General features: G+C 52.9%; 1 protein-coding gene across 1 annotated transcript; it reads left to right on the forward strand.

The window, feature by feature from the left end:
• Positions 1 to 681: 681 nt before the first annotated feature.
• LOC144487113 (transmembrane protein 238-like) lies at positions 682 to 13,036 on the forward strand. The gene is made up of 3 exons (XM_078205171.1): positions 682 to 1,707; positions 1,968 to 2,478; positions 11,456 to 13,036. Exon 2 carries the CDS (start codon positions 2,058 to 2,060, stop codon positions 2,466 to 2,468), a length of 411 nt encoding a protein of 136 aa, XP_078061297.1. The 5' UTR covers positions 682 to 1,707; positions 1,968 to 2,057; the 3' UTR covers positions 2,469 to 2,478; positions 11,456 to 13,036.
• Positions 13,037 to 25,199: the final 12,163 nt, after the last annotated feature.

Consider the following 25,199-nt stretch of genomic DNA (forward strand, 5'->3'; position numbering starts at 1 on the left):
GAGGAGGTTACAGAGATAGGGAGGGAGGGAGGGAGCGAGGGAGGGATTGAACAGGAGGGTGAGAATTGTAGGGGCTGGAGGAGGTTACAGAGATAGGGAGGGAGGGAGGGATTTGAACAGGAGGATGAGAATTCGCGGGGCTGGAGGAGGTTACAGAGATAGGGAGGGAGCGAGGGAGGGATTTGAACAGGAGGATGAGAATTGTAGGGGCTGGCGGAGGTTACAGAGATAGGGAGGGAGGGAGCGAGGGAGGGATTTGAACAGGAGGATGAGAATTGTAGGGGCTGGAGGAGGTTACAGAGATAGGGAGGGAGGGAGCGAGGGAGGGATTTGAACAGGAGGATGAGAATTGTAGGGGGTGGAGGAGGTTACAGAGATAGGGAGGGGGCGAGGGAGGGATTTGAACAGGAGGATGAGGATTGTAGGGGGTGGAGGAGGTTACAGAGATAGGGAGGGAGGGAGCGAGGGAGGGATTTGAACAGGAGGATGAGAATTCGCGGGGCTGGAGGAGGTTACAGAGATAGGGAGGGAGCGAGGGAGGGATTTGAACAGGAGGATGAGAATTGTAGGGGCTGGCGGAGGTTACAGAGATAGGGAGGGAGGGGGCGAGGGAGGGATTTGAACAGGAGGATGAGAATTGTAGGGGGTGGAGGAGGTTACAGAGATAGGGAGCGAGGGAGGGATTTGAACAGGAGGATGAGAATTGTAGGGGATGGATTATGGAGCTCAAATCCTAGAGTATATACATCTACCTCCGACAGTGCAGCACTCCCTCAGTACTGGCACCGGGGGAGAGTGTCGGCCTGGATTATGGAGCTCAAATTCTAGAGTATATACATCTACCTCCGACAGTGCAGCACTCCCTCAGTACTGGCACTGGGGGAGAGTGTCGGCCTGGATTATGGAGCTCAAATCCTAGAGTATATACATCTACCCCCGACAGTGCAGCACTCCCTCAGTACTGGCAGTGTGTGGTCTGGATTATGGAGCTCAAATCCCACAGTATAGACATGTACCTGCTGACTGAGCTGCAGGTCTCTCAGGACAGAATGGGTTACCTGAGAAACTTGATCCTCTCACTTTCCATTCCTCTGCATTGCTGAACCGGTTTGTCAAGTTTCCCAATGCAGGGCAGAGTACGTAGGGTGTGTCTATGTTAGTCTGCAAACTTCCTCACAGAGAACGAGAGGGAGTTAGCACCGTGAAGAACGCTCCTGTGAAAAATATATCAAAGGAATTGAGGCAACTGGAAGGGAGAACAAGGAAAGAAGAAAGCGATACGAGGTTCGGGCGAGTGTCCAGGAATTGAAACACTGGAGGGAGACACAAAGACAAAGGGCGATAGGGATCACGGGAGGGTGAGCGAGCTGGAGAGGGAAAGAGTGGACGAGAGCGAGGGAGAGATTGTGGAAGAGATCAGCACCGAGGGCCAGAGAGAGTAACTGAGGGGGAGGGAGAAAAGGACAGCACGGGGGAGAGGGACGGAGAGGGAAAGAGGGAACCAGAGAGTGGGTGAGAGAGAGACGGAGCAAGAAAGGGTTTGAGGAGTGATAAAAGGAGAGAGAGAGCGCGGTAAGGAGATCGAAGGAGGGACAGGACAAGAGATTGACAGAGCGAGAGAGTGATAAAAGAGATCAAAGGTGAGAGCAAGAAATCGTTTGAGAGTGAGAAAGTTTGAGGGAGAGGGCGAGGGAATTTGAGGGAGAGGTTGGGATAGAGTTTGAGGAAGCGATAGAGTTTGGAGGAGAGGGAGTGAGGAGGAGTTGGGAGAGGTTGGGATAGAGTTTGAGGAAGCGATAGAGTTTGGAGGAGAGGGAGTGAGGAGGAGTTGGGAGAGGTTGGGATAGAGTTTGAGGAAGCGATAGAGTTTGGAGGAGAGGGAGTGAGGAGGAGTTGGGAGAGGTTGGGATAGAGTTTGAGGAAGCGATAGAGTTTGGAGGAGAGGGAGTGAGGAGGAGTTGGGAGAGGTTGGGATAGAGTTTGAGGAAGCGATAGAGTTTGGAGGAGAGAGGGAGTGAGGAAGAGTTGGGAGTGATAGAGGGACTGTAGTGGTAGAGATGGCGTTGAAAGGATTGAGTCGCTGTACCTACGCTCTGTGGCTGGCTGTGGTCCTCGATGTGGTGGGATTGGTGACGTTGTTGGTGGGTGTGTTTGGTAGTCTCCAGCGAGGGGGTCGGGATTACGGTGACATGCTGATCTACACGGGGGCCATCGTGGTGTTTGCCAGCCTGATTGGCTGGGTTTTCTGGTACACCGGGAACATCGAGATCACCTGGGACGAGCTCGCCAACGATTACTGTCCCAAAGACACCAAACTCCACCGCATTGTCCGCAAGATATCCCGGAGCATCTCCATGCGCAATGGTGAAAGCCGAGGCATGAGGGGGACAGCGGCCCGCGACAGGGGCTATCAGGAGGAGCGGGGAGACAAACTCGAAGGGCCTCAAGGATGCGCCACCACAGGCTAAGGCGTCCGAGGTAAGGATCTTGCAACCAACACTGGGGGGACGGCGGGGGGTCTCAAGAGAGAGAGGGAGGGGTCCACAGCATCTGTTGCATTGATATATCAACTTCAGCATCCCCCAGCAGCAATTGTCACTCAATAGTTCAATATTGAGATGTGGGGAGATAGCAGGTACAGGCCACAGGAAGCTCGGTCAAAGAGAGAGGTTTAAAAGAGCATCTTATAGAAGGAGAGAGAGACAGTGAGAGTAAGAGAGACGGAGAGAGTCAGAGCGAGAGAGACAGAAAGACAGACCGAGAGAGAGAGAGAATCAGAGTGAGACAGACAGAGAGAGACAGACAGACGGAGAGAGAGAGAGAAAGAAGGCCGAGAGAGACCGAGACAGTGACAGAGAGAGAGGGAGACAGGCGGAGAGAGAGACAGAGAGGGGGAGAGGTTTAGGGAGGGAATTCCAGAACTAAGGGCCCCTTCCAGGCTCGAGAGGCCGGAATCGAGGAGCGTGGAGATCTCGGAGGGTTCCAGGAGGTTACAAAGGGAGGGAGCGAGGGAGGGATTTGAACAGGAGGATGAGAATTGTAGGGGCTGGAGGAGGTTACAGAGATAGGGAGGGATTTGAACAGGAGGATGAGAAATGTAGGGGCTGGAGGAGGTTACAGAGATAGGGAGGGAGGGATTTGAACAGGAGGATGAGAATTGTAGGGGCTGGAGGAGGTTACAGAGATAGGGAGGGTGGGATTTGAACTGGAGGATGGGAATTGTAGGGGATATAAATGGACCATCCTTCCATTGAACTCTCTGCATCGCTCTTTTGCTGAGATACCTGACACCCCCGTCCCAGAATCCTATATTATCCCTCCAGCCTCTCCCCGTCTCCCTCAATCCCCACCCTCTCCCCGTCTCCCTCAAACCCCACCCTCTCCCTGTCCCCCTCAACGCCCACCCTTGCCCCGTCTCCCCCAATCTCCACCCTCTCCCCATCTCCCCCAATCCCCACCCTCTCCCCGTCTCCCTCAATCCCCACCCTCTCCCCGTCTCCCACAATCCCCACCCTCTGCCCGTCTCCCTCAATCCCCACCCTCTCCCTCAATCCCCACCCTCTCCCCATCTCCCTCAATCCCCACCCTCTCCCCATCTCCCTCAATCCCCACCCTCTCCCCGTCTCCCTCAACCCCCACCCTCTCCCGTCTCCCCCAATCCCCACCCTCTACCCGTCTCCCCCAATCCCCACCCTCTCCCCGTCTCCCTCAATCCCCACCCTCTCCCCGTCTCCCCCAATCCCCACCCTCTCCCCGTCTCCCCCAATCCCCACCCTCTCCCTCAATCCCCACCCTCTCCCCCAATCCCCACCCTCTCCCCCAATCCCCACCCTCTCCCCCAATCCCCACCCTCTCCCTCAATCCCCACCCTCTCCCTCAATCCCCACCCTCTCCCTCAATCCCCACCCTCTCCCTCAATCCCCACCCTCTCCCTCAATCCCCACCCTCTCCCTCAATCCCCACCCTCTCCCCATCTCCCTCAATCCCCACCCTCTCCCCGTCTCCCTCAATCCCCACCCTCTCCCCGTCTCCCCCAATCCCCACCCTCTCCCCGTCTCCCTCAATCCCCACCCTCTCGCCGTCTCCCTCAATCCCCACCCTCTCCCCGTCTCCCCCAATCCCCACCCTCTCCCCGTCTCCCTCAATCCCCACCCTCTCCCCGTCTCCCCCAATCCCCACCCTCTCCCCGTCTCCCTCAATCCCCACCCTCTCCCCGTCTCCCTCAATCCCCACCCTCTCCCCGTCTCCCTCAATCCCCACCCTCTCCCCGTCTCCCTCAATCCCCACCCTCTCCCCGTCTCCCTCAATCCCCACCCTCTCCCCGTCTCCCTCAATCCCCACCCTCTCCCTCAATCCCCACCCTCTCCCTCAATCCCCACCCTCTCCCTCAATCGCCACCCTCTCCCCATCTCCCTCAATCCCCACCCTCTCCCCGTCTCCCTCAATCCCCACCCTCTCCCCGTCTCCCCCAATCCCCACCCTCTCCCCGTCTCCCTCAATCCCCACCCTCTCCCCGTCTCCCTCAATCCCCACCCTCTCCCCGTCTCCCCCAATCCCCACCCTCTCCCCGTCTCCCCCAATCCCCACCCTCTCCCCCAATCCCCACCCTCTCCCCGTCTCCCCCAATCCTCACCCTCTCCCCGTCTCCCCCAATCTCCACCCTCTCCCCGTCTCCCCCAATCCCCACCCTCTTCATGTCTCCCTCAATCCCCACCCTCTCCCCGTCTCCCTCAATCCCCACCCTCTCCCCGTCTCCCTCAATCCCCACCCTCTCCCCGTCTCCCCCAATCCCCACTCTCTCCCCATCTCCCCCAATCCCCACCCTCTCCCCGTCTCCCCCAATCCCCACCCTCTCCCCGTCTCCCCCAATCTCCACCCTCTCCCCGTCTCCCCCAATCTCCACCCTCTCCCCGTCTCCCCCAATCCCCACCCTCTCCCCGTCTCCCCCAATCCCCACCCTCTCCCCGTCTCCCCCAATCCCCACCCTCTCCCCGTCTCCCCCAATCCCCACCCTCTCCCCGTCTCCCCCAATCTCCACCCTCTCCCCGTCTCCCCCAATCCCCACCCTCTTCATGTCTTCCTCAACATAAGAACATAAGATCTAGGAGCAGGAGTCGGCCATCTGGCCCCTCGAGCCTGCTCCGCCATTCAATAAGATCATGGCTGATCTTTTTGTGGACTCAGCTCCACTTACCCGCCCGCTCACCATAACCCTTAATTCCTTTACTGTTCAAAAATTTATCGATCTTAGCCCTAAAAACTTTCAATGAGGTAGCCTCAACTGCTTCACTGGGCAGGGAATTCCACAGATTCACAACCCTTTATGTGAAGAAGTTCCTCCTCAACTCAGTCCTAAATCTGCTCCCCCTTATTGTGAGGCCAAGTCCCCCTAGTTCTAGTTTCACCCGCCAGTGGAAACAACTTCCCTGCTTCTACCTTCTCTATTCTCTTCATAATCTTATATGTTTCTATAAGATCTCCCCTCATTCTGCTGAATTCCAATGAGTATAACCCCAGTCTACTCAGTCTCTCCTCATAAGCCAACCCTCTCAACTCCGGAATCAACCTAGTGAATCTCCTCTGCACCCCCTCCAGTGCCAGTATATCCTTTCTCAAGTAAGGAGACCAAAACTGTACACAGTACTCCAGGTGTGGCCTCACCAGCACCTTATACAGCTGTAACATAACCTCGCTGTTTTTAAACTCCATCCCTCTCGCAATGAGGGACAAAATTCCATTTGCCGCCTTAATTACCTGCTGCACCTGCAAACCAACTCCTTGTGATTCCTGCACAAGGACACCCGGGTCCCTCTGCACAGCAGCAAGCTGCAATCTTTTACCATTTAAATAATAGTCCATTTTGCTGTTATTCCTACCAAAATGGATGGCCTCACATTTACCAACATTGTACTCCGTCTGCCAGACCCTCGCCCACTCAGACTATCTATATCCCTTCGCAGACTTTCAACGTCCTCTGCACACTTGGCTCTGCCACTCATCTTAGTGTCATCTGTGAATTTTAACACACTATACCTGGTCCCCAACTCCAAATCATCGATGTAAATTGTAAACAATTGCGGTCCCAACACTGATCCCTGAGGCACACCACTAGTCACTGATCGCCAACCAGAAAAACACCCATTTACCCCCACTCTTTGCTTTCTGTGAGTTAACCAATCCTCTATCCATGCTAATACATTACCCGTAACACCGTGCACCTTTATCTTATGTAGCAGTCTTTGGTGCGGCACTTTGTCAAATGCCTTCTGGAAATCCAGATACACCACATCCACAGGTTCCCCATTGTCCACTGAGCACGTAGTGTCCTCAAAGAATTCCACCAAATTAGTCAAACATGACCTGCCTTCATGAACCCATGCTGCGTCTTCCCAATGGGACAATTTATATCCAGATGTCTCGCTATTTCTTCCTTGATGATAGATTCAAGCATTTTCCCTCCTACAGAAGTTAAGCTAACCGGCCTATAGTTACCTGCCTTTTATCTACCTCCTTTTTTAAACAGTGGTGTCACATTTGCTCTTTTCCAATCTGCGGGAACCACCCCAGAGTCCAGCGAATTTTGGTAAATTACCACTAGTGCATTTGCTATTTCTCCCGCCATCTCTTTTAGTACCCTGGGATTCCATCGGGACCAGGAGACTTGTCTACCTTTAGCCCCATTCACTTGCCCAACACTACCTCTTTTGTGATAATAGAACATAGAACAGGACAGCACAGAACAGGCCCTTCGGCCCACGATGTTGTACCGAGCTTTATCTGAAACCAAGATCAAGCTATCCCACTCCCTATCATCCTGGTGTGCTCCATGTGCCTATCCAATAACCGCTTCAATGTTCCTAAAGTGTCTGACTCCACTATCACTGCAGGCAGTCCATTCCACACCCCAACCACTCTCTGCGTAAAGAACCTACCTCTGATATCCTTCCTATATCTCCCACCATGAACCCTATAGTTATGCCCCCTTGTAATAGCTCCATCCACCCGAGGAAATAGTCTTTGAACGTTCACTCTATCCCCTTCATCATTTTATAAACCTCTATTAAGTCTCCCCTCAGCCTCCTCCGCTCCAGAGAGAACAGCCCTAGCTCCCTCAACCTTTCCTCATAAGACCTACCCTCCAAACCAGGCAGCATCCTGGTAAATCTCCTCTGCACTCTTTCCAGCGCTTCCACATCCTTCTTATAGTGAGGTGACCAGAACTGCACACAATATTCCAAATGTGGTCTCACCAAGGTCCTGTACAGTTGCAGCATAACCCCACGGCTCTTAAACTCCAACCCCCTGTTAATAAAAGCTAACACACGATAGGCCTTCTTCACAGCTCTATCCACTTGAGTGGCAACCTTTAGAGATCTGTGGATATAGACCCCAAGATCTCTCTGTTCCTCCACAGTCTTCAGAACCCTACCTTTGACCCTGTAATCCACATTTAAATTAGTCCTGCCAAAATGAATCACCTCACATTTATCAGGGTTATCAGGGTTAAACTCCATTTGCCATTTTTCAGCCCAGCTTTGCATCCTATCGATGTCTCTTTGCAGCCTACAACACCCCTCCACCTCATCCACTACTCCACCAATCTTGGTGTCAAATTTACTGATCCACCCTTCAGCCCCCTCCTCTAAGTCATTAATAAAAATCACAAAGAGCAGAGGACCAATCACTGATCCCTGTGGCACTCTGCTAGCAACCTGCCTCCGATCCGAAAATTTTCCATCGACCACCACCCTCTGTCTTCGATCAGACAGCCAGTTACCTATCCAATCGGCCAACTTTCCCTCTATCCCACACCTCCTCACTTTCATCATAAGCCGACCATGGGGGACCTTACTAAAATCCATGTATATGACATCAACTGCCCTACCTTCATCAACACACTTAGTTACCTCCTCAAAAAATTCTATCAAATTTGTGAGGCACGACTTGCCCTTCACGAATCCGTGCTGACTATCCCGGATTAATCCGCATCTTTTTAAATGGTCGTAAATCCCATCCCTAAGGACCTTTTCCATCAATTTACCAACCACCGAAGTAAGACTAACCGGTCTATAATTACCAGGGTCATTTCTATTCCCTTTCTTAAACAGAGGAACAACATTCGCCACTCTCCAGTCCTCTGGCACCATCCCCGTGGACAGCGAGGACCCAAAGATCAAAGCCAAAGGCTCTGCAATCTCATCCCTTGCCTCCCAAAGAATCCTAGGATACATTTCATCAGGCCCAGGGGACTTATCGACCTTCAGTTTATTCAAAACTGCCAATACATCCTCCCTCCGAACATCTATTTCCTCCAGCCTATTAGCCTGTAACACCTTCTCTTCCTCAAAAACATGGCCCCTCTCCTTGGTGAACACTGAAGAAAAGTATTCATTCATCACCTCGCCTATCTCTACTGATTCCATACACAAGTTCCCACTACTGTCCTTGACCGGCCCTAACCTCACCCTGGTCATTCTTTTATTCCTCACATAAGAGTAAAAAGCCTTGGGGTTTTCCTTGATCCGACCCGCCAAGGACTTCTCATGTCCCTTCCTAGCTCTCCTAAGCCCCTTTTTCAGCTCATTCCTTGCTAACTTGTAACCCTCAATCGAGCCATCTGAACCTTGTTTCCTCATCCCTACAGAGGCTTCCCTTTTCCTTTTCACAAGACATTCCACCTCTTTCGTGAATCATGGTTCCCTCACTCGGCCATTTCCTCCCTGCCTGACAGGGACATACCTATCAAGGACATCCAGTATTTGTTCCTTGAAAAAGTTCCACTTTTCATTAGTTCCTTTCTCTGACAGTTTCTGTTCCCAACTTATGCCCCCTAATTCTTGCCTAATCGCATCATAATTACCTCTCCCCCAATTATAAACCTTGCCCTGCCGTACGCCCCTATCCCTCTCCATTGCAACAACAAAAGACACCGAATTGTGGTCACTATCTCCAAAGTGCTCTCCCACAACCAAATCTAACACTTGGCCCAGTTCATTTCCCAGTACCAAATCCAATGTGGCCTCACCTCTTGTCGGCCTATCCACATATTGTGTCAGGGAACCCTCCTGCACACACTGCACAAAAACTGCCCCATCCGAACTATTTGACCTACAAAGGTTCCAATCAATATTTGGAAAGTTAAAGTCCCCCATGACAACTACCCTGTGACCCCCACACATATCCATAATCTGCTTAGCAATTTCTTCCTCCACATCTCTATTACTATTTGGGGGCCTATAGTAAACTAACAACGTGACCACTCCTTTCCTATTTCTAACCTCAGCCCATATTACCTCAGTGTGCAGATCCCCCTCGAAGTGCCTTTCTGCAGCCGTTAAACTATCCTTGATTAACAATGCTACTCCTCCACCTCTTTTACCAGCTTCCCTACACTTAGTGAAACATCTAAACCCCGGAACGTCCAACAACCATTCCTGTCCTTGTTCTACCCACGTCTCCGTAATGGCCACAACATCGTAGTCCCAAGTACCAATCCACGCCCCAAGTTCATCTACCTTGTTCCGGATGCTCCTTGCATTGAAGTAGACACACTTCAACCCACCTTCCTGACTACCGGTCCCCACCCTTGACCTTGATACCTTCCCCAATACCTCATCACCCTCACTGACTTCTGGACTACAACTCCTTTTCCCACTCCCCTGACAAATTAGTTTAAACCCCCCTGAAGAGCCGTATCAAATTTCCCTCCTAGGATATTGGTGCCCCTCTGGTTCAGGTGCACCCCGTCCTGTTTGTACAGGTCCCACCTTCCCCAGAATGTGTTCCAATTATCCACGTATCTGAAACCCTCCCTCCTACACCATCCCTGCTGATAATGATAGTTTCTAGGTTCTCACCTGCCACAGCCTTCCTGGCATCAATTTTCAGCATGTTATTTGTGTCTTCCACTGTGAAGACCGACACAAAATACCTGTTCAATGCCTCAGCCATTTTCTCATTTCCAGTTATTACATCTCCCTTCTCATCCTCTAAGGGACCAATGTTTACTTTCGCCACTCTTTTTTGTTTTATATATTTGTAGAAACGTTTGCGATCTGTTTTTATATTCTGAGCTAGTTTACTCTCAAAATCCATCTTACTTTTCTTTATAGCTTTTTTCGTGGCTTTCTGCTGACCTTTAAAGATTTCCCAATCCTCTAGGTTCCCACTAATCTTTCCCACTTTGTATGTATTTTCTTTCAATTTGATCCCTCCTTTATTCCCTTAGATATCCATGGCTGATTATCTATTTTTCTACAGTCCTTCCTTATCACTGGTATATACTTTTGCTGAGCATTGTGAAAAATCGTTTTGAAAGTCCTCCACTGTTCCTCAATTGTCCCACCATAAAGTTTTTGCTCCCAGTCTACCTGAGCCAACTCTTCCCTCATCCCTTTATAGTCTCCTTTGTTTCAGCACAAGACACTGGTATTGGATTTTACCTTCTCACGCTCCATCTGTATTTTAAACTCAACCATACTGTGATCGCTTCTTCCCAGAGGAAGGGTGACAACCCCCACCCTCTCCCCATCTGCCTCAATCCCCACCCTCTCCCCATCTCCCTCAATCCCCACCCTCTCCCTATCTCCCTCAATCCCCACCCTCTCCCCGTCTCCCTCAATCCCCACCCTCTCCCCATCTCCCTCAATCCCCACCCTCTCCCCATCTCCCTCAATCCCCACCCTCTCCCCGTCTCCCTCACTCCCCCACCCTCTCCCCGTCTCCCTCAATCCCCACCCTCTCCCCGTCTCCCTCACTCCCCCACCCTCTCCCCGTCTCCCTCAATCCCCACCCTCTCCCCGTCTCCCTCAATCCCCACCCTCTCCCCGTCTCCCTCAATCCCCACCCTCTCCCCGTCTCCCTCAATCCCCACCCTCTCCCCGTCTCCCTCAATCCCCACCCTCTCCCCGTCTCCCTCAATCCCCACCCTCTCCCCGTCTCCCCCAATCCCCACCCTCTCCCCGTCTCCCTCAATCCCCACCCTCTCCCCGTCTCCCTCAATCCCACACTCTCTCCCTGTCTCCCTCAATCCCCACCCTCTCCCCATCTCCCTCACTCCCCACCCTCTCCCTCAATCCCCACCCTCTCCCCGTCTCCCTCAATCCCCACCCTCTCCCCGTCTCCCCCAATCCCCACCCTCTCCCCGTCTCCCTCAATCCCCACCCTCTCCCCATCTCCCTCAATCCCACACTCTCTCCCCGTCTCCCTCAATCCCCACCCTCTCCCCATCTCCCTCACTCCCCACCCTCTCCCTCAATCCCCACCCTCTCCCCGTCTCCCTCAATCCCCACCCTCTCCCCGTCTCCCTCAATCCCCACCCTCTCCCTCAATCCCCACCCTCTCCCTCAATCCCCACCCTCTCCCCGTCTCCCTCAATCCCAATGACCCAGTGGGGAGGGTTTTGGATTCACAGTACATTGCAAACTCATTTTTTGCATTAACATTCCTTCCTCAGGTAACGTTCGGGATGGATATCACGGGAAAACTGCTCAATTTTCCATCCTCGCTGCTGTCTGGATCGGATGCTTATCTCTACCACCTCAAACTATTCCCACCGTAAAATATCTCTGCTGATTTTTTTTATCCCATTGGATTTTCCTATGTCAACAGTCACGGCGCAGCTCCGACCTCTGGCCACCGGGTGGCGTCTTAACTCCACCCCCAGCCCCCACGGTGCCTTCATCTGGTGATTAAAGGACTCAGATTTGTCAATAGCAGGAAGCGCAGTTCATTTTAAATGGGAGGTTTACAAATGGAGAGAGAAAGCTCTCGGCTCTAAAATCCAGTTGGAACATTTGTATCTTCTTCCCTTGGCTGGTTGCCCGGTGAGGCAGACTTGCTGGTGCACTCGACGGCTACGCCACTCTCGGAACCCTCCCCCCGACCCCCAGCAATTGCCACCCCCTCCTCCCTCGAAGCATCATCCAACCCCGATCTCCCACATCTTGGGTTTGTGTTCATTTAATGAGGTTTTATGACCCCTCTGTCATAGATCTCAGCCGGAATTTGACTGAATGGAAACTGCTGAAAAGGGGGGCGTATTGTCAAAGTATTTGTGACTCGTGCGGGGACAGGGGGGGGTGAGCAAAGACCAGAATTCCAAATTTCAGACGGTCCGAGCGACTTATACCACTGGAGAAATTCGAATGACAGGTTAAGCATTCCACGCTGCCACCATGTCGCGGTGGCGTTTCCCAATCTCCGGATGCTGCCGTCAGTCCGACATTTAGTTCCGTCGACCGTGCCCTTGCCGTGTGTGAGCTTCGCTGCCAGGTTCGATGCCAGGGTTGAAGATGGCACAGAGCAGTGATTGCTTGGATCGAAGAACCCGCTCCTTCAATCGCTGGCAGAGTCCGGCCCCTCCTCAACCGACCCAGGCTCACAAAGCCAGCGAGGGCTCATCGCCTGCTGGAGGTGATTCAGGGCAGCACATGTTGAACAATTTTGAGTGCGCTCCACTCAACAACCAATTGAAGATGGCCAGTTGAGCGTAGAGATTTTACTGTCACTATTCCAAATCAGGGGCCTGCATAAGGACAATCTGTTCAAGCCTTGTGCCTTGTTCCTGAATCCAGAAGCTTGGGGAGCCAATAGTTCCCCGCTCCCCTCTCCAAGGCAACAGCACATCCAATCGGAGTGGATTTGCCCACCAATCGGCACCCTCCCCTGTGGAAGAAATCGTCGCGACGCTTTTGAAATTTGGCATTCTTGTGTTTGTCCTTAATGGGTACAACTTGCATCATCCAGGTACCTGGAACCCTGGGATCTTCTTCATCCCTTCCCACTCCATGTTTACCTCGAGAGAGAGAGAGAGAGAGAGAGAGAGATAAATATGGCACTTATAGATAACTAGGTTCAGGCTAAATGGGATGGTGGGATTTATTTATACATAAGATGGACACAGAGGCTTCAGCAACATCCCTCTCTTTTCAGCAGCATTGAAACTTGGTTGTTAAGTTAATTTGCTCGCGTGTTGTCTTTGTAATATCTATCAACCAGTGTTAAGTGAAATAAAAATGATAAGATTGTGGTGAGATTCATTGTGAAAGAAATATCTCCAGCCCCATATTCCACATCCCATCGTGTGAGTTTCCTTGATGGCTGAACCAAACTGTTTGCAATCCCTTGGTCATGTTTGACCACGAGAGGAGCATTTGACCAGATATTTTGCCTCATTCTGAATATAGGATCATCTGATTCTGCCCCCTAGCTGCTGACACCCTCAACCGCACCTTTGTCCCCTCCAATCAGAGCACACGTACCATCCGGAGGAGGTAAATAAATGTGGTACTCAGACCATGGCGTACAGGCTAAATCGAACTGTGGGATTTATTTACACGTAAGATAGACATGGAGGCAGGGACAAGTTTCAAATTTGCTGATTGATTTTCACGATGCGTCGCCATCTTCAAATCGGTGAAGGAGAGAGACTGGAGATTCTTCTGGAAGATTCAAGTGTTCTGAATTTTATTTGCGAGACAGATCTTTGAAAGCACAGTCAGAACCGAGACGAGGAGAGGAGGTCTGCAGGGAGCATCCGATAAACAGATCTGTCTGGAAAGAGAGATCGGGTGAGGGACTGGGTGGCTCTATCCTGCCCTCCCTTTCACTCCACAGCTTTGAAAGAGAATATACACAGGGAGCGTTGAGAAGAAGCATCATGCAGAGATGTCACTGATCAAAGAGGCAGCGGGAGATTGTGACACAGGGCCCCAAAATAATGTCAATTCAAGAATACTTTCTGCAAAGGCTCCACGCAGACATTACACCGTTCTCTCTCTCTTTGTCTCTCTCTTTCTCTTTCTGTCTCTCTCTCTCTCTGTCTTTCTCTCTGTCTGTCTCTCTCCCTGTCTCTGTCGCTCTCTCTCTGTCTCTCTATCTCTTTGTCTCTCCCTTTGTCACTCCCTTTGTCCCTCTCTCTGTCCCTCTCTCTGTCTCTCGCTCTGTCTCTCTCTCTCTCTCTGTCTCTCTCTCTGTCTCTCTCTCTGTCTCTCTCTCTGTCTCTCTCTCTGTCTTTCTCTCTGTCTCTCTCTTTGTCTCTCTCCCTGTCTCTGTCGCTCTCTCTCTGTCTCTCTATCTCTTTGTCTCTCCCTTTGTCACTCCCTTTGTCCCTCTCTCTGTCCCTCTCTCTGTCCCTCGCTCTGTCTCTCTCTCTGTCTCTCTCTCTGTCTCTCTCTCTGTCTCTCTCTCTGTCTCTCTCTCTGTCTTTCTCTCTGTCTGTCTCTCTCTTTGTCTCTCTCCCTGTCTCTGTCGCTCTCTCTCTGTCTCTCTATCTCTTTGTCTCTCCCTTTGTCACTCCCTTTGTCCCTCTCTCTGTCCCTCTCTCTGTCTCTCGCTCTGTCTCTCTCTCTCTGTCTCTCTCTGTCTCTCTCTCTCTCTCTCTGTCTTTCTCTCTGTCTCTCTCTTTGTCTCTCTCCCTGTCTCTGTCGCTCTCTCTCTGTCTCTCTATCTCTTTGTCTCTCCCTTTGTCACTCCCTTTGTCCCTCTCTCTGTCTCTCGCTCTGTCTCTCTCTGTCACTCTGTCTCTCTCTCTGTCTCTCTCTCTGTCTTTCTCTCTGTCTGTCTCTCTCTTTGTCTCTCTCCCTGTCTCTGTCGCTCTCTCTCTGTCTCTCTATCTCTTTGTCTCTCCCTTTGTCACTCCCTTTGTCCCTCTCTCTGTCCCTCTCTCTGTCTCTCGCTCTGTCTCTCTCTCTCTGTCTCTCTCTGTCTCTCTCTCTATCTCTCTCTCTGTCTCTCTCTCTGTCTCTCGCTCTGTCTCTCTCTCTGTCTCTCTCTGTCTCTCGCTCTGTCTCTCTGTCTTCTGTCTCTCTCTCTGTCTCTCTTTGTCTCTCTGTCTTTCTCTCTGTCTCTCTCTCTTTGTCTCTCTCTCTCCCTCTGTCTCTCGCTCTGTCTCTCTCTGTCTCTTTGTCTCTCTCTTTGTCTCTCGCTCTCTGACTCTCGCTCTGACTCTGTTTCTCTCTGTCTCTCGCTCTCTGTCTCTCTCTCTGTCCTTCTCTATCACTGTCTCTCTCTGTCTTTCTCTCTGTCTCTTTGTCTCTCTCTGTCTCTCTCTTTGTCTCTCCCTTTGTCTGTCTCTCTGTCTCTGTCTCTCTCTTTGTCTCTCTCTCTCTGTCTGTCTCTTTGTCACTCTCTCTGTCCCTCTCTCTGTCCCTCTCTCTGTCCCTCTCTCTGTCCCTCGCTCTGTCCCTCTCTCTGTCTCTCTCTCTGTCTCTCTCTCTGTCTCTCTCTCTGTCTCTCTCTCTGTCTTTCTCTCTGTCTGTCTCTCTCTTTGTCTCTCTCCCTGTCTCTGTCGCTCTCTCTCTGTCTCTCTATCTCTTTGTCTCTCCCTTTGTCACTCCCTTTGTCCCTCTCTCTGTCTCTCGCTCTGTCTCTCTCTCTCTGTCTCTCTCTGTCTCTCTCTCTCTCTCTCTCTCTGTCTTTCTCTCTGTCTCTCTCTTTGTCTCTCTCCCTGTCTCTGTCGCTCTCTCTCTGTCTCTCTATCTCTTTGTCTCTCCCTTTGTCACTCCCTTTGTCCCTCTCTCTGTCTCTCGCTCTGTCTCTCTCTGTCACTCTGTCTCTCTCTCTGTCTCTCTCTCTGTCTTTCTCTCTGTCTGTCTCTCTCTTTGTCTCTCTCCCTGTCTCTGTCGCTCTCTCTCTGTCTCTCTATCTCTTTGTCTCTCCCTTTGTCACTCCCTTTGTCCCTCTCTCTGTCCCTCTCTCTGTCTCTCGCTCTGTCTCTCTCTCTCTGTCTCTCTCTGTCTCTCTCTCTATCTCTCTCTCTGTCTCTCTCTCTGTCTCTCGCTCTGTCTCTCTCTCTGTCTCTCTCTGTCTCTCGCTCTGTCTCTCTGTCTTCTGTCTCTCTCTCTGTCTCTCTTTGTCTCTCTGTCTTTCTCTCTGTCTCTCTCTCTTTGTCTCTCTCTCTCCCTCTGTCTCTCGCTCTGTCTCTCTCTGTCTCTTTGTCTCTCTCTTTGTCTCTCGCTCTCTGACTCTCGCTCTGACTCTGTTTCTCTCTGTCTCTCGCTCTCTGTCTCTCTCTCTGTCCTTCTCTATCACTGTCTCTCTCTGTCTTTCTCTCTGTCTCTTTGTCTCTCTCTGTCTCTCTCTTTGTCTCTCCCTTTGTCTGTCTCTCTGTCTCTGTCTCTCTCTTTGTCTCTCTCTCTCTGTCTGTCTCTTTGTCACTCTCTCTGTCCCTCTCTCTGTCCCTCTCTCTGTCCCTCTCTCTGTCCCTCTCTCTGTCTCTCACGCTCTGTCTCTCACGCTCTGTCTCTCTCGCTCTGTCTCTCTCGCTCTGTCTCTCTCGCTCTGTCTCTCTCGCTCTGTCTCTCTCGCTCTGTCTCTCTCGCTCTGTCTCTCGCTCTGTCTCTCTCTCCGTCTCTCTCTGTCTCTCTCTCTTTGTCTCTCTGTCTTTGTCTCTCTGTCTCTGACTCTCGCTCTCTGACTCTGTTTCTCTCTGTCTCTCTCTCTGTCCTTCTCTGTCACTGTCTCTCTCTCTCCATCTTCCTCTTGTCTCTCTCTCGCTCTGTCTCTCTCGCTCTGTCTCTCTCGCTCTGTCTCTCTCGCTCTCTCTCTCTGTCTCTTTGTCTCTCTCTTTGTCTCTCGCTCTCTGACTCTGTTTCTCTCTGTCTCTCTCTCTGTCCTTCTCTGTCACTGTCTCTCTCTCTCCATCTTCCTCTTGTCTCTCTCTCTCTCCGTCACTCTCTTGCTCTCTGTTTCTCTCTCAGTGTACAAAAGCTCCCTCAACACAGTCTCTGATTTTCCCTCCCCAGTTTGGAGGTCAGGGGAGGAATCCTTGCCCCCGGTGCCCCACGCGACCCCAGTATCTCTGGGGGGACGGGGCAGCTCCCTGAGTTCTGAGCCTTGGAGAAATTCATCAACCTTCCAGGAGTCTGGGCCTGGACACCCTGTCCCCCAACACTCGCCCCAGGGACCCCGAGTATTGATAAACCCCCACACTGAGGGACAGGGGAAGGGGGCAGAGAGGGCGACTCACCTCCCTGCTCACAGGGTCAGTCAGCCTCACTGTCCTCACTCAGCAGTTTCATCAGCAGTTTGGTCAAATCCGCCTCTTTCACCTTCGAATTCTCATCCGTCAAATTCTTCAGATGTCTGAAAGAAACCCAAAATCCAGAGACAGCATCAGGGAGTTTTACTCTGTATCTAACCCCGTGCTGTACCTGTCCTGGGAGTGTTTGATGGGGACAGTGGAGAGGGAGCTTTACTCTGTATCTAACCCCGTGCTGTACCTGTCCTGGGAGTGTTTGATGGGGACAGTGTGGAGGGAGCTTTACTCTGTATCTAACCCCGTGCTGTCCCTGTCCTGGGAGTGTTTGATGGGGACAGTGTAGAGGGAGCTTTACTCTGTATCTAACCCCGTGCTGTACCTGTCCTGGGAGTGTTTGATGGGGACAGTGTAGAGGGAGCTTTACTCTGTATCTAACCCCGTGCTGTACCTGTCCTGGGAGTGTTTGATGGGGACAGAGTAGAGGGAGCTTTACTCTGTATCTAACCCCGTGCTGTACCTGTCCTGGGAGTGTTTGATGGGGACAGTGTAGAGGGAGCTTTACTCTGTATCTAACCCCGTGCTGTACCTGTCCTGGGAGTGTTTGATGGGGGACAGTGCAGAGGGAGCTTTACTCTGTATCTAACCCCGTGCTGTACCTGTCCTGGGAGTGTTTGATGGGGACAGTGCAGAGGGAGCTTTACTCTGTATCTAACCCCGTGCTGTACCTGTCCTGGGAGTGTTTGATGGGGACAGTGTAGAGGGAGCTTTACTCTGTATCTAACCCCGTGCTGTACCTGTCCTGGGAGTGTTTGATGGGGGACAGTGCAGAGGGAGCTTTACTCTGTATCTAACCCCGTGCTGTACCTGTCCTGGGAGTGTTTGATGGGGGACAGTGTAGAGGGAGCTTTACTCTGTATCTAACCCCGTGCTGTACCTGTCCTGGGAGTGTTTGATGGGGACAGTGTAGAGGGAGCTTTACTCTGTATCTAACCCCGTGCTGCACCTGTCCTGGGAGTGTTTGATGGGGACAGTGTAGAGGGAGCTTTACTCTGTATCTAACCCCGTGCTGTACCTGTCCTGGGAGTGTTTGATGGGGGACAGTGCAGAGGGAGCTTTACTCTGTATCTAACCCCGTGCTGTACCTGTCCTGGGAGTGTTTGATGGGGGACAGTGTAGAGGGAGCTTTACTCTGTATCTAACCCCGTGCTGTACCTGTCCTGGGAGTGTTTGATGGGGACAGTGTCGAGGGAGCTTCACTCTGTATCTAACCCCGTGCTGTACCTGTCCTGGGAGTGTTTGATGGGGACAGTGTAGAGGGAGCTTTACTCTGTATCTAACCCCGTGCAGTACCTGCCCTGGGAGTGTTTGATGGGGACAGTGTAGAGGGAGCTTTACTCTGTATCTAACCCCGTGCTGTACCTGTCCTGGGAGTGTTTGATGGGGACAGTGTAGAGGGAGCTTTACTCTGTATCTAACCCAGTGCTGTACCTGTCCTGGGAGTGTTTGATGGGGACAGTGTAGAGGGAGCTTTACTCTGTATCTAACCCCGTGCTCTACCTGTCCTGGGAGTGTTTGATGTGGACAGTGTGGAGGGAGCTTTACTCTGTATCTAACCCCGTGCTGTACCTGTCCTGGGAGTGTTTGATGTGGACAGTGTAGAGGGAGCTTTACTCTGTATCTAACCCCGTGCTGTACCTGTCCTGGGAGTGTTTGATGTGGACAGTGTGGAGGGAGCTTTACTCTGTATCTAATCCCGTGCTGTCCCTGTCCTGGGAGTGTTTGATGGGGAGGGTGTAGAGGGAGCTTTACTCTGTTTCTAACCCCGTGCTGTACCTGTCCTGGGAGTGTTTGATGGGGACAGTGTAGAGGGAGCTTTACTCTGTATCTAACCCCGTGCTGTCCCTGTCCTGGGAGTGTTTGATGGGGGGTCAGTGTAGAGGGAGCTTTACTCTGTATCTAACCCCGTGCTGTCCCTGTCCTGGGAGTGTTTGATGGGGGGTCAGTGTAGAGGGAGCTTTACTCTGTATCTAACCCCGTGCTGTCCCTGTCCTGGGAGTGTTTGATGGGGGGTCAGTGTAGAGGGAGCTTTACTCTGTATCCAACCCCATGCTGTACCTGTCCTGGGAGTGTTTGATGGGGACAGTGTAGAGGGAGCTTTACTCTGTATCTAACCCCGTGCTGTACCTGTCCTGGGAGTGTTTGATGGGGACAGTGTAGAGGGAGCTTTACTCTGTATCTAACCCCGTGCTGTACCTGTCCTGGGAGTGTTTGATGGGGACAGTGTAGAGGGAGCTTTACTCTGTATCTAACCCCGTGCTGTACCTGTCCTGTGAGTGTTTGATGGGGACAGTGTAGAGGGAGCTTTACTCTGTATCTAACCCCGTGCTGTACCTGTCCTGGGAGTGTTAGATGGGTTCAGCGGGAGGGAGGGTGTAGGCGAGGCCCATGGATTATCCACCCCAAGGCAGGTGCAGTCTGGGAATGGAGGGATACAAACGAATGGTCGAGTTGGACCAATGAGCGGCACAGGCTTGGAGGGCCGAAGGGCCTGTTTCCTGTGCTGTACTGTTCTTTGTTCTTTCGGAAGGGACATACCTGATGTAACAAATGCACGCAGCGATCCCAGCGAACAGGAGGAAGACCGTGATGAGAATCCCGTAGTTCAAAATCATTCGCACTCCTAAGAAATCAGACAAGAGGGATTGTGAGAATAAACTTCGAGAGCACTCATCACCCTCCCTCCCTCCCTCCCTCGCTCCCTCCCTCTCTCCCTCCCTCCCTCGCTTCCCACCACCCCCCCTCCCTCCCACCCTCACCCCCTCCCACCCTCGCTTCCCACCACCCCCCCTCCCCCCCACCCTCACCCCCTCCCACCCTCGCTTCCCACCACCCCCCCTCCCTCCCACCCTCACCCCCTCCCACCCTCACCCCCTCCCACCCTCACCCCCTCCCACCCTCGCTTCCCATCACCCCCCTCCCCCCCACCCTCACCCCCTCCCACCCTCGCTTCCCACCACCCCCCTCCCCCCCACCCTCGCTTCCCACCACCCCCCCTCCCCCCCACCCTCGCTTCCCACCACCCCCCCTCCCTCCCACCCTCACCCCCTCCCACCCTCGCTTCCCATCACCCTGGCTTCCCACCACCCCCCTCCCTCCCACCCTCGCTTCCCACCACCCCCCTCCCTCCCACCCTCGCTTCCCACCACCCCCCCTCCCCCCCACCCTCGCTTCCCACCACCCCCCTCCCTCCCACCCTCGCTTCCCACCACCCCCCTCCCTCCCACCCTCACCCCCTCCCACCCTCGCTTCCCACCACCCCCCCTCCCCCCCACCCTCGCTTCCCACCACCCCCCCTCCCCCCCACCCTCGCTTCCCACCACCCCCCTCCCTCCCACCCTCGCTTCCCACCACCCCCCTCCCTCCCACCCTCACCCCCTCCCTCCCTTGCTTCCCATCACCCTCGCTTCCCATCACCCTCGCTTCCCATCACCCTCGCTTCCCATCACCCTCTCTTCCCACCTCGCTCCCTCCCTCGCTTCCCATCACCCTCGCTCCCTCGCTCCCTCTCTCGCTCCCTCCCTCCCTCGCTCCCTCCCTCGCCCCCTCCCTCGCTCCCACCCTCCCTCGCCCCCTCCATCCCTCCCTCGCCCCCTCCCTCCCTATCTCTGTAACCTCCTCCAGCCCCTACAATCCGCATCCTCCTGTTCAAATCCCTCCCTCGCCCCCTCCCTCCCTATCTCTGTAACCTCCTCCAGTCCCTACAATCCTCAACTTTCAACATTCACTCCCTCCACCACCGACGCACAGAGGCAGCCGTGTGTACCATCTACAAGATGCACTGCAGCGACTCACCAAGGCTCCTTCAACAGCACCTTCCAAACCCACCACCTCTACCACCTAGAAGGACAAGGGCAGCAGACACATGGGGAACACCCCCACCTGCAAGCTCCCCCTCCGAGCCCCACACACACCATCCTGACTTGGAAATATATCGGCTGTTCCTTCACTGTCGCTGGGGTCAAAATCCTGGAACTCCCTCCCTAACAGCACTGTGGGTGTACCTACACCACACGGACTGACTGATGTCCAATAACAATCCTGGAACACCCTCCCTAACAGCACTGTGGGTGTACCTACACCACACGGACTGACTGATGTCCAATAACAATCCTGGAACTCCCTCCCTAACAGCACCGTGGGTATACCTACACCACACGGGAATGACTGATGTCCAATAACAATCCTGGAACTCCCTCCCTAACAGCACTGTGGGTGTACCTACACCACACGGACTGACTGATGTCCAATAACAATCCTGGAACTCCCTCCCTAACAGCACTGTGGGTGTACCTACACCACACGGGGCTGCAGTAGGTTAAAGATGGCGGCTCCCCCGCCACCTCCTCAAGGGGAATGAGGGATGAGTAATAAATGCTGGATTTAGCCAGTGACGCCCACAGCCCTTTTAAAAACATTCTTGTAACTGCCCCTAACGGGGCATTGCGCAGTCGGGGAACTTGGTGTGAAGATACTCACGGTTTGGAACCTTCTTGTAACATGTGGAATTTGCATAGCAGCAAGTCATCTCCTGGCACACCTTCTCCCCAGTGCTCCCATCCGGATTCCCACACAGCATGGATGGGGAAGAGGCTCCACATTCTGGGGGCCAGAAAGAGATGTGAGGATCCGGCATTCAAATTACTCGCCCTGTTCTAGACTCAGAACTCACACTCAGTGTGATACCACTCAGCACACACAACCTCCTCCAGCCCCTCAATCCTCACCCTCCTGTTCAAATCCCTCCCTCCCTATCTCTGTAACCTCCTCCAGCCCCTCAATCCTCACCCTCCTGTTCAAATCCCTCCCTCCCTATCTCTGTAACCTCCTCCAGCCCCTCAATCCTCACCCTCCTGTTCAAATCCCTCCCTCCCTATCTCTGTAACCTCCTCCAGCCCCTCAATCCTCACCCTCCTGTTCAAATCCCTCCGTCGCCCCCCTCCCTCCCTATCTCTGTAACCTCCTCCAGTCCCTACAATTCTCATTCTCCTGTTCAAATCCCTCCCTCGCTCCCTATCTCTGTAACCTCCTCCAGTCCCTACAATTCTCATCCTCCTGTTCTAACTCCACCCTTTCTATCTTTATAACAGCTTCGAGGGGGGCTGCAAGGGCCTCCTCCTGTTCCTGTGTAACAGGCTCGAGGGGCTGAATGGCCTCCTCCTGTTCCTGTGTAACAGGCTCGAGGGGCTGAATGGCCTCCTCCTGTTCCTGTGTAACAGGCTCGAGGGGCTGAATGGCCTCCTCCTGTTCCTGTGTAACAGGCTCGAGGGGCTGAATGGCCTCCTCCTGTTCCTGTGTAACAGGCTCGAGGGGCTGAATGGTCTCCTCCTGTTCCTGTGTAACAGGCTCGAGGGGCTGAATGGCCTCCTCCTGTTCCTGTGTAACAGGCTCGAGGGGCTGAATGGCCTCCTCCTGTTCCTGTGTAACAGGCTCGAGGAGCTGAATGGTCTCCTCCTGTTCCTGTGTAACAGGCTCGAGGGGCTGAATGGCCTCCTCCTGTTCCTGTGTAACAGGCTCGAGGGGCTGAATGGCCTCCTCCTGTTCCTGTGTAACAGACTCGAGGGGCTGAATGGGCTCCTCTGTGTTTCTCCTTATCGACTCCCGTTGCAAACCCACTCCCGATTTGTAATGTCCTGATTCAATCTGCTCCTTAACCTTCTCCGCTCTCTAAGTCTGTCCCCGTCTCTGTCTGGGTGAACTGGAATCTCCCGTTCACCCAGAATTGGGGGAGTATTCTGGTACATTTACTCCGCACCCCTCTGTCTGAGCCCCAGACATTCTTTCTGAAATGTCTGCGAATGCAGAGACAACATGCCAGTTGATTGTGAACTGGTGTTACAGTCAAGTTCAGCAGAATGTCCTTGTTGTAATAATCCGTGCCCCTGTGAATAGATGACAGACATTCTTTGCTTCATTAACCCTGCTCTCAATCTGCCCTGCTGTCTCCCGAATATAACACACATACCTCCAGAATTGTCCCCTTTATTTCATACTCTCTCCCTGTAATCCTCTCGTAATTACAATAAGCTGACACATCATTTATTGGGGGGATATATCAAGGGATATTTCACCTGGACACTCACTCATAGGTTGGAAGAAATCTTTAATCACGTTTCCTTGGACAGTTCCTGCCAACCAATGAAAGACTCGATCATTAGGACACATCGCGGTCAAATTCACAACGGTTTGAAGTTACTCATTGTCAATAGGTTCACCGTTCACTCCCACTGTACACAGTCCCAATCCCAATCCCATTCCCGTTCACTCCCACTGCACACAATCCCAAACCCTTCCCGTTCACTCCCACTGTGCACAATCCCAATCCCAAACCCCTTCCCATTCCCGTTCACTCCCACTGTGCACAATCCCAAACCCATCCCGTTCACTCCCACTGCACACAATCCCAAACCCTTCCCGTTCACTCCCACTGTGCACAATCCCAAACCCTTCCCGCTCACTCCCACTGTACACAATCCCAATGGACCCAAACCCCTTCCCACTCACTCCCACTGTACACAATCCCAATGGACCCAAACCCCTTCCCGTTCACTCCCACTGTACACAATCCCAAACCCTTCCCGTTCACCCCCACTGTGCACAATCCCAATCCCCTTCCCGTTCACTCCCACTGTACACAATCCCAAACCCTTCCCGTTCACTCCCACTGTACACAATCCCAATGGACCCAAACCCCTTCCCGTTCACTCCCACTGTACACAATCCCAATCCCAAACCCTTCCCGTTCACTCCCACTGCACACAATCCCAAACCCTTCCCGTTCACTCCCAGTGTGCACAATCCCAAACCCTTCCCGTTCACTCCCACTGTACACAATCCCAAAACCTTCCCGTTCACCCCCACTGTACACAATCCCAATCCCAAACCCCTTCCCGTTCACTCCCACTGTACACAATCCCAATCCCAAACCCTTCCCGTTCACTCCCACTGCACACAATCCCAAACCCTTCCCGTTCACTCCCACTGTGCACAATCCCAAACCCTTCCCGTTCACTCCCACTGTACACAATCCTAATCCCCTTCCCGTTCACTCCCACTGTACACAATCCCAATCCCTTCCCGTTCATCCTAACTGTACCCAATCCCCTTCCCGTTCACCCCCACTGTACACAATCCCAATCCCCTTCCCGTTCACCCCCACTGTGCACAATCCCAAACCCTTCCCGTTCACTCCCACTGTACACAATCCAAATCCCAAAACCTTCCTGTTCACTCCCACTGTACACAATCCCAAACCCTTCCCGTTCACTCCCACTGTACACAATCCCAATCCCAAACCCCTTCCCGTTCACTCCCACTGTACACAATCCCAATCCCAAACCCCTTCCCATTCACTCCCACTGTACACAATCCCAATCCCAAACCCTTCCCGTTCACTCCCACTGCACACAATCCCAAACCCTTCCCGTTCACTCCCAGTGTGCACAATCCCAAACCCTTCCCGTTCACTCCCACTGTACACAATCCCAAACCCTTCCCGTTCACCCCCACTGTACACAATCCCAATCCCAAACCCCTTCCCGTTCACTCCCACTGTACACAATCCCAATCCCAAACCCTTCCCGTTCACTCCCACTGCACACAATCCCAAACCCTTCCCGTTCACTCCCACTGTGCACAATCCCAAACCCTTCCCGTTCACTCCCACTGTACACAATCCTAATCCCCTTCCCGTTCACTCCCACTGTACACAATCCCAATCCCTTCCCGTTCATCCTAACTGTACCCAATCCCCTTCCCGTTCACCCCCACTGTACACAATCCCAATCCCCTTCCCGTTCACCCCCACTTTGCACAATCCCAAACCCTTCCCGTTCACTCCCACTGTACACAATCCAAATCCCAAAACCTTCCTGTTCACTCCCACTGTACACAATCCCAATCCCCTTCCCGTTCACTCCCACTGTACACAATCCCAATCCCCTTCCTGTTCACTCCCACTGTGCACAATTCCAATCCCAAACCCTTCCCGTTCACGCCCACTGTACACAATCCCAATCCCCTTCCCATTCACCCCCACTGTGCACAATCCCAATCCCAAACGCCTTCCTGTTCACTCCCACTGTACACAATCCCAATGGGCACAAACCCCCTCCCGTTCACTCCCACTGTGCACAATCCCAATCCCAAACCCCTTCCTGTC

Source organism: Mustelus asterias, unplaced genomic scaffold (genome assembly GCF_964213995.1).
Source record: "Mustelus asterias unplaced genomic scaffold, sMusAst1.hap1.1 HAP1_SCAFFOLD_597, whole genome shotgun sequence".
Classification (NCBI taxonomy): domain Eukaryota; kingdom Metazoa; phylum Chordata; class Chondrichthyes; order Carcharhiniformes; family Triakidae; genus Mustelus; species Mustelus asterias.